At 56.3% G+C, this 7,606-nt stretch overlaps 1 protein-coding gene across 9 annotated transcripts in view; it reads right to left on the bottom strand.

The window, feature by feature from the left end:
- The window catches only part of SRRM1 (serine and arginine repetitive matrix 1), a 28,303-nt gene extending 26,332 nt beyond the window's left edge, over window positions 1-1,971 (bottom strand). For 8 of the 9 annotated variants that reach the window (XM_062190640.1, XM_062190643.1, XM_062190641.1 and 5 more), the window contains exon 1: window positions 1,869-1,971. In XM_062190640.1, the coding sequence (XP_062046624.1) occupies window positions 1,869-1,889 (21 nt within the window). In that variant the 5' untranslated portion in view covers window positions 1,890-1,971. Of the gene's footprint in view, window positions 1-933; window positions 1,012-1,868 lie in introns of those variants that run through there. The other variant, XM_062190647.1, reaches the window with a different exon arrangement.
- Window positions 1,972-7,606: the final 5,635 nt, after the last annotated feature.

Genomic DNA, 7,606 nt, shown 5'->3' with positions numbered 1-7,606 from the left:
CTACTAATTATCTTTTGTCGTTCCCGTTTAATTGGCCTGATTAACCATAGAAATTACTGGCCGTATGATCAGAAAGGTACTGATTGATCCATTGAGTTAACCACAGTCCCTTGGAAAGTGATCAAGAAAATTTTGTTCGGGAAGATAAAGAACCTGGATTAGAATTCCAACTGTCACTTCTTAGCCATATCCTCTCAAAGTGACTTAACCTAACCCAGGACATTTCCCGACTTGCTGAATCGGGACAATGAAATCTTGCAGGGTCATTGTGTCTATCAGAAATGATACAGGTAAGGTACCTGCCATGTGGCAGAAGCTCAGGAAATGGAAAACTACTTGCATCTTAACTGATGAGTTTATAACTTGGGTTGGCAGTGTACTGGAAAGGTAACTGCCCTAAAATCCTCACCGAGTTTTAAATCCAGTGAAGTTACATACTGAAGGAGCAGTATAAAATAAATACACTCTCCCAGACCTTTACAAACATCAAAAGCAAATTTCATTTTAGAATCTAACCACTTTTTTAAATGGAACTCCTCGCCATGGGAAATACCTCGACCACGGTTTAAAAAAAAGATAGGCTTTTACTTGTTCGGAATAATCACTTCTGCACCACAGGAAAAATTGAGTATCACAAAAATACTTTAATGGAGAGCTGACTGTTCAGCAGTGTGAAGATTTGTTAAGCTCATTGGAAATGATCCTTCCATAAATAACTATCACTGTTTACATGACCAAAACATTCAAAGAACTGGTTAGGTCAAATGCCTGGACAAGTATTCCAACTTTTGATGAAAAGCCAGCTGACTACCAAAGTTAACGAAGAATCTCAACGCCCCGTCTAGTTACCAAGAGGCTTTCCCTCCTCTACTTTCTCCTTTGAAATACAGGAAAACTGCAAAGAACACCCTCCGGGGAGCGGACACAGCCAACCTGTACTACACGAAGCCGCGCTCTTGGCCTTCGACCAGCTGCTCTCTCTCTGGTCCACGGGCATTAAGAGAATCTGCCAGCCCCGAAAGGGACCGAGGAGCGCCTCCTCGCCCCCGCCCGTGCAGCTCCCGCCCGGCTGCCCGCCTGAGCTCCAGGCACGGAACACAGGGCAAACGGGCTCCAGCACGAGGCTGGCCAGGCTGGGCCCCGAGGAGCCACCACGACGAGGCAACCGCCGCGCCGCCGGCAGCACACGGCAGAGCCACCTTCCGCCCGGGGCCCCGGAGGGCGGGAAGGGGCCGAGCCGCTCCACTCGCGCGCCGACTTTCCGTCGCACCGCCTACCCTCAAAGGGCCCAACTCCAGTCCTCCGGGCTCCGCTGCCCCAAGGGCTATCAAGTGGGGCGGGAGCGGCGGCGCGAACTCTGACCCGGCGCCCCCGCCAGGGCTCAGGGCCGGGAGCGAGGGCGCCCGCCTGCTCCAGCAGAGCCACCCACAGTGGCTTCCTGTACTCCCGGGGGGCAGCCAGGCCGCATTCCCCGGGCCCGCCAGCCGCCCGTCACCTCCAGGCTTCCCGCCGGCCTCCCACTAAGGACTTCCTCCTCGCGGCGCCGCTAGGCCCCAGGCCCCGGCGGCGGGCGCGGGCTCGGCCCGCAGGCCCCGCCAGGCGGGCAGCGGGATATCGCTCCGGCCCATTCCCGCCGCCATTTTCCGGCCACCGTCGCCGCCGCGTAGGGGGGACGATCCCGGAGGAGGAGACTGCGCAGGGGCGCACCGGTCTCGCCGCAGCACAGGGGGGAGCGTCCGCCCGCACAGGGACCCCTCAGGATGCCCGAAGCCTCTCTTCGCCGGTCGCCCAGCCCCGAGTTTAGGCCTCCTGCCGGGCCTCGCCGAGAAGCCCCTGGTCTCACCCGAGATCCCCGCGTTTCTACTTACGCGGAAGAATCCCGCGTCCATCTTGCTGCCTCGCTCGGAGATCGCTCCCTATCCCAGGTTGCACCGCGCCGCCGCGACGGAGGGCGGGACCCGCAGAGGGAAAGCCGAGCGCCGGGACGCAGCGCGCGCCGCTCCACCCGCCCCCGCTGCCGACACGAGGCCGCGCCTGCTCAGTGCGCTGGGACCGCTGTGCGCGTGCGTACGCGTGCGGGTAGGGGCGGGCTCCTGCCGAGACCAAGGCTCCCCAGCAGCCAGTGAGAGAGGCGAGCCGGCGGCCGCAGCCAATGGGAGCTTGCAGGGGGCGTCGCCGGATCGCCCCGCCCTGCGAATCCTTTTGTGGCGCGTGATCAGCCTTGTTCTCGCAATGTGACATGACCCATCCTTCTACCCGTAGTGGGGGGGGGGGCTCCCGCCCTGGGGGTTCCATGGAGCGATTAAGGAGAAAGGCTGTTACCTCAGAGTGACGCTGGTGCGGCGGCCTGCGCGCAGATTAGAAGCCTGAGGCCTAGCCTGTTATTCTAAAAAGTTGCGAGTGTGCGCGTTGGCCGAGCGTACCCGTTCTTGGGGTCGGCTGTGAAGCAGTCGAGCTGGGTAGTTAAGTAAAAACTGGAAATGAGCGGCAACCGCGCGCCGAGCACGGCGCGGCCCTGGGGCTGCGTGTCGGGCGGGCACTGGAGTCCTCCCCGCGGGCCCCAGCGCTGGCGCGGACGCCGCGGGGACGGGGGGGACGGGGGTTGCCTCCCTTCCCCAGACGGCCTTCTCAGCCGCCGCCCGCCCGAGTCCCCGGCCCACTCGTGCCGCTCTCGGGGGCCTTAAGTGCTTCCAGCTCGGGCTTCTGAGTTTTTTTAAAAAATATGTATTTGAAAGCAGAGAGCCTCTTCCATCTGCTGGTTCACTCCCCACATGCCCTCAGCAGCCAGGTCGGGGCCAGGTCGGGGCCGGAGCAGCGCCCGGGTCTCCCGCGTGGGCCATCTGCTGCTTTGCCAGGCGCACCAGCAGGGAGCTGGATCGGAAGTGGAGCGGCGGGGACTCCACCCGCCCGGGGTGTTGGCAGTGGCGGGCGCTGTGGCACAAGCAGCCCCAGCCCTGAAGGTGAAGCTCGCCAAGGCAGAGGCCCGCCCTGTACCGTGCTGGGCTCTTAGCTCTTTTCCCTGCTGTGCAGTGTCTGGGCTACACCAGCGGTCAAGTGACCCTGTTTCGTTGAAACCACTCCAGCGTCCCAGATTCTTTAAAAAATATGCATATATATTTGCAGGCGAGCCAGAGGGAGGCTCTCACCTGCTGCTTGCTCCCCATCCACAGCTCCCCCCCCCCCAGGCCAGGACTGAACCCGAAGCAGGAACTCAATCCAGGTCTGTCAGGTGGGTGGCAGGGGAGACAGGAGTTGTTGTACCCAAGCTTTCTGCTATGGGCTGCCTGCCCCCATCCAGTGTCCCCTCCAAACACCGGAGTAAGGGAAAGGGTTTATTGGGGAAACCCCAGCAGACCGGAGGGAAGGGGCGAAGAGGGAAAAAGAGAGAGAGAGAGACAGAGGAGAGGAGCTAGCCAGAAGAGAGAGGGAGCAGGAGAGAGCAGGAGACAAGAGCCAAGAGAGCCACGTGTCCAGGAACAGGCCCTTTTAAAACTTTGCCGGAGGGCAGGCAGGGAAGCAGGAGCAGCAAATCCCATTAGGATGGGGGTGGAGCTGGCACCAGTGGTTGGGCCCTGTGGCCGCCTGGCTTCTAGCAATGGCGGTGGGGACTAGAGCCCAGGGTGGTGTCAGGGTATAGAAAGCACCATAGATAAAAATGTGTCATTTTCCTAACACCCTCTGCTAAGCCAAATGTCCTCCTCATTTTTCTTAGAGCAAAAGCCAAAATCCTGTTGGATACCTGTTTCTCTGGCCTATCCTGTCCCCCTCACCCTGCCTAACTGCTCGAACTTCCTCAGCTTGCCTCTGCACCAAGGCCTTGTGCTGGCTGTAACTTTTGCCTAGGGTGCTGCTTGGGAAACTCCAGGTTTTCACTCAGCTGTCACTCAGTGGAGCCAACCCTGACTGCCCCGTGGAAACTGCTTGTATGCTGTCTTTACATCCTGGTGCCCCTTACTGGATTGTTTTCTGTAGATTTATCACCTAACATTTAACCTATATTCTTTATTTTATTCAAGAGGCAGAGAGACAAAGAGGCCTCCCCTCCTCTGGTGCACTCCTCCCCCAAATGCCTGGGCGCCAGGAGCTCGGTCAACACAGGTCTCCCACGTGGGTGGCAGAGACTCCAGCATCTCCGCCATGGCCTGCTGCCTCCCAGGGTGTGCAGCAGCAGGAAGCTGGAGTCAGGAGCAGGGCGGGGGCTCGAACCCAGGCCCTCCCATATAGGATGCAGGCGTCCCAAACAGTGCCGTGATGGCTGTGCCGAACACCCAGGGCTAATGCATTTTAAATGTTCCCACGCTAAAATGTGAGCTCCCCAAAGAAGAGCTTTTCATCTGCTTGCTTCTTCTTCACTAATGTGTCCCTAGCAATAGGACAGTGGCGTGTAGTACACACACACACACACACAAATAACCTGTTGACTGAGACATTAGCCAGAGGGTGAAGTTGTGGAGTGACTGGGCCTGCACAACAGTAAGGGGCTCTGCCAGATGGAGCTGAGCTGATAGCAATGGCCACGTCTCCCTGACTGTTTGCTATTGTGCTTGCTTGTTATTGTTTTATTTTTTAAGATTTATTTATTTGAAGGCAGAGTTACAGAGAGGCAGAGAGAGAGAGAGGTCTTCCATCCGCTGGTTCACTCCCCAGATGGCTGGAGCTGTGCGATCAGGAGCCAGGAGCTTCTTCCGGGTCTCCCATGCGGGTGCAGGGGCCCAAGCACATGGGTCATCTTCTACTGCTTTCCCAGGCCACAGCAGAGAGCCGGATCGGAAGTGGAACAGCCTGGACAGGAACTGGTGCCCATATGGGATGCCGGCACTGCAGGTGGCGTCTTTACCCGCTACTCCACGGCGCCGGCCCCCGTCATTGGATTTTTGCCTTCCCGCGCTGTCCCTGCACCTTTGCTGCCAATCCTATGACTACTGGTGTCCCTGGGCCTCTTTTCCCTGGACAGTGGTGCCATATCCGTGTTCTCTTGGCTCCTATTACCTTTTGCATCCGGAACATATGTCTCAGGCACACGTCAGCCTCAGACCTGCTGACACATCACCGGGATGTCCTTCAGTCAGCAACTCCATATCGCCAATGGATCCATCACCTCCGTTTGCCGTCAGCCTCCCGTTCTCCCGCTGAGTGAACGAGCCCTGTCTTCGTGCCGTCCTCCTCCCCTCACGCTCCACAACCGCCGAGTCTTGCCTTTTCACCTCTTCCTGGCTTGTGAATCGGGCAGCTTCCCTGTAGCCTCCCCACCTCTTTACTCCAAGCCATTTGGCTCCTTGGATGCAGTAAGCACTTTCCTTGACCTCCAGGGTTGACGTCTCCACCCTATACCCAGAGTGATTTTCTTTCTTTCTTTTTTTTTTAAAGATTTATTTTATTTATTTGAAAGAGTTAGAGAGAGGTAGAGACAGAGAGAAAGGTCTTCCATTCACTGGTTCACTCCCCAGATGGCCGCAATGGCCGGAGCTGCACCGATCTGAAGCCAGGAGCCAGGAGCCTCCTCCGGGTCTCCCACGTGGGTGCAGGGGCCCAAGTACTCGGGCCATCCTCTGCTGCTTTCCTAGGTGCATTAGCAGGGAACTGGATTGGAAATGGAGCAGCCAGGAATGAACCAGCGCCTATGTGGGATTAGAGTGCCGTAGGCCCAGCACTGGCCCCATACCTCACTTCTGAGCTGCTGCCACACGACAGACACCAGGCCTGTGAGCAGGTTAGATTTCAGATGGCCATGATTTAGTCTGCGTGTGGGTCAGCGTAAAGTCATCAGTGACCGCTGTCACCTCTCAGACCTTTTCTCACCAGCTTCCCATATACCCTCTGCAAGGCCGCCACCAAACACACCAAACACCCGAGTTAGAGGAAAGGTTTATTGTCGGGTGGGGGAAGCCCTGGGCCAGGCGGAGAGGGCAAGAGGGTAAGAGCATGAGAGAGAGAGGGCGAGAGAGCACGTGTCCGGGAACAGTTCCTGTTAACCCTTTGCTGAGGGCACAGTGAATCCCACACTGGTGGATGGGCCATGAGGCTTAGGACTACTGTGCAACATGGCAGCAGGGCCAGGGCATAAGATGGTGTCCGAGGCATAGATGATGCCACAGATAAGACTGCGCCATTTTACTAACACCCTCCGTCTCCTCACTCTATCCTACCTTGCTTGATTTTTTTTTTTAAACTTTTTTTTGGACAGTGAGAAAGAGAGAGACAGAAAGGTCTTCCTTCCATTGGTTCACCCCCAAAATGGCCACTACGGCTGGCGTTGTACCAATCCAAAGCCAGGAGCTAGGTGTTTCCTCCTGGTCTCCCATGTGGGTGCAGGGCCTAAGCACTTGGGCCATCCTGCACTGCACTCCCGAGCCACAGCAGAGAGCTGGCCTGGAAGAGGAGCAACCGGGACAGAATCCAGTGCCCCGACCGGGACTAGAACCTGGGGTGCTGGCACCACAGGTGGAAGATTAGCCTAGTGAGCCACAGCACTGGCCTTTAAACTTTTTTTAAAAATATTTATTTATTTATTTGATAGGTGGAGTTACTGACAGTGAGAGGGAAAGATAGAAAGGTCTTCCATCCCCAAATGGCCACAGTGGCCGGAGCTGGGCCCATCTGAAGCCAGGAGCTTCTTCTGGGTCTCCCACATGGGTTAAAGGGTCCAAGTACTTGGGCCATCTTCTACTGCTTTCCCAGGCCATAGCAGAGAGCTGGATCAGAAGAGGAGCAACCGGGACTAGACCCAGCGCCCATGTGGGATGCCGATGCCACAGGTGGAGGATTAACCTACTGCACCACAGTGTTGGTCCCGCTTTGTTGTTTTTTAATAGTGCTTTCTATTACCTGATGTCTTAATTATTCATTTTTTTATTTATTATTTGAAAGGCAGAAATAGAGAAAGACAGATCTTCCATCTGCTGGTTCATTCACCAGATGGCCTCAATGACTGGGGCTGGACCACACCAAAACCAGGAGCCAGGAGCTTGTTCCAGGTCTCCTATGTGGGTGCAGGGGCCCAAGCACTTGGGCCGTGTTCCACTGCCTTTCTCAGGCGCATTAGCAGGGAGCTGGATGGAAAGTGGAGCAGCCACTACACAAACCAGTGCCCACATGGGATACAGGCATAGGTTTAAGCTTATTCTACTTTTTTTTTTTTTAAAGATTTATTTATTTACTTGAAAGTCAGAATTACACAGAGAGAGAAGGAGAGGCAGAGAGAGAGGTCGTCCATCCGATGGTTCACTCCCCAATTGGCCGCAATGGCCAGAACTGAGCTGATCTGAAGCCAGGAGACAGGAGCTTATTCCGGGCTTCCCATGCGGGTGCAGGGGCCCAAGCTCTTGGGCCATCTTCCACTGCTTTCCCAGGCCATAGCAGAGAGCTAGATCGGAAGTGAAGCAGCCGGGAGTCGAACCAGCGCCCATATGGGATGCTGGCGCTTCAGGCCAGGGCATTAACCCACTGTACCACAGCGCCAGCCCAGGGTTTAACCTTCTATGCAACAGCGCTGACCACTTAATTTTTTAATTAAAAAAATTTTTAGGGGCTAGTGCTGTGGTGTAGTAGGTTAAGCCTCTGCCTGCGGTGCCAGCATCCCATGTGGGCACCAGTTCAAGTCTTGACT

Source organism: Lepus europaeus, chromosome 5 (genome assembly GCF_033115175.1).
Source record: "Lepus europaeus isolate LE1 chromosome 5, mLepTim1.pri, whole genome shotgun sequence".
NCBI classification, from domain to species: Eukaryota; Metazoa; Chordata; class Mammalia; order Lagomorpha; family Leporidae; genus Lepus; species Lepus europaeus.
The sequence above is the reverse complement of the archived record's forward strand: the minus strand, read 5'-3'. Positions and strand labels throughout refer to the sequence as shown.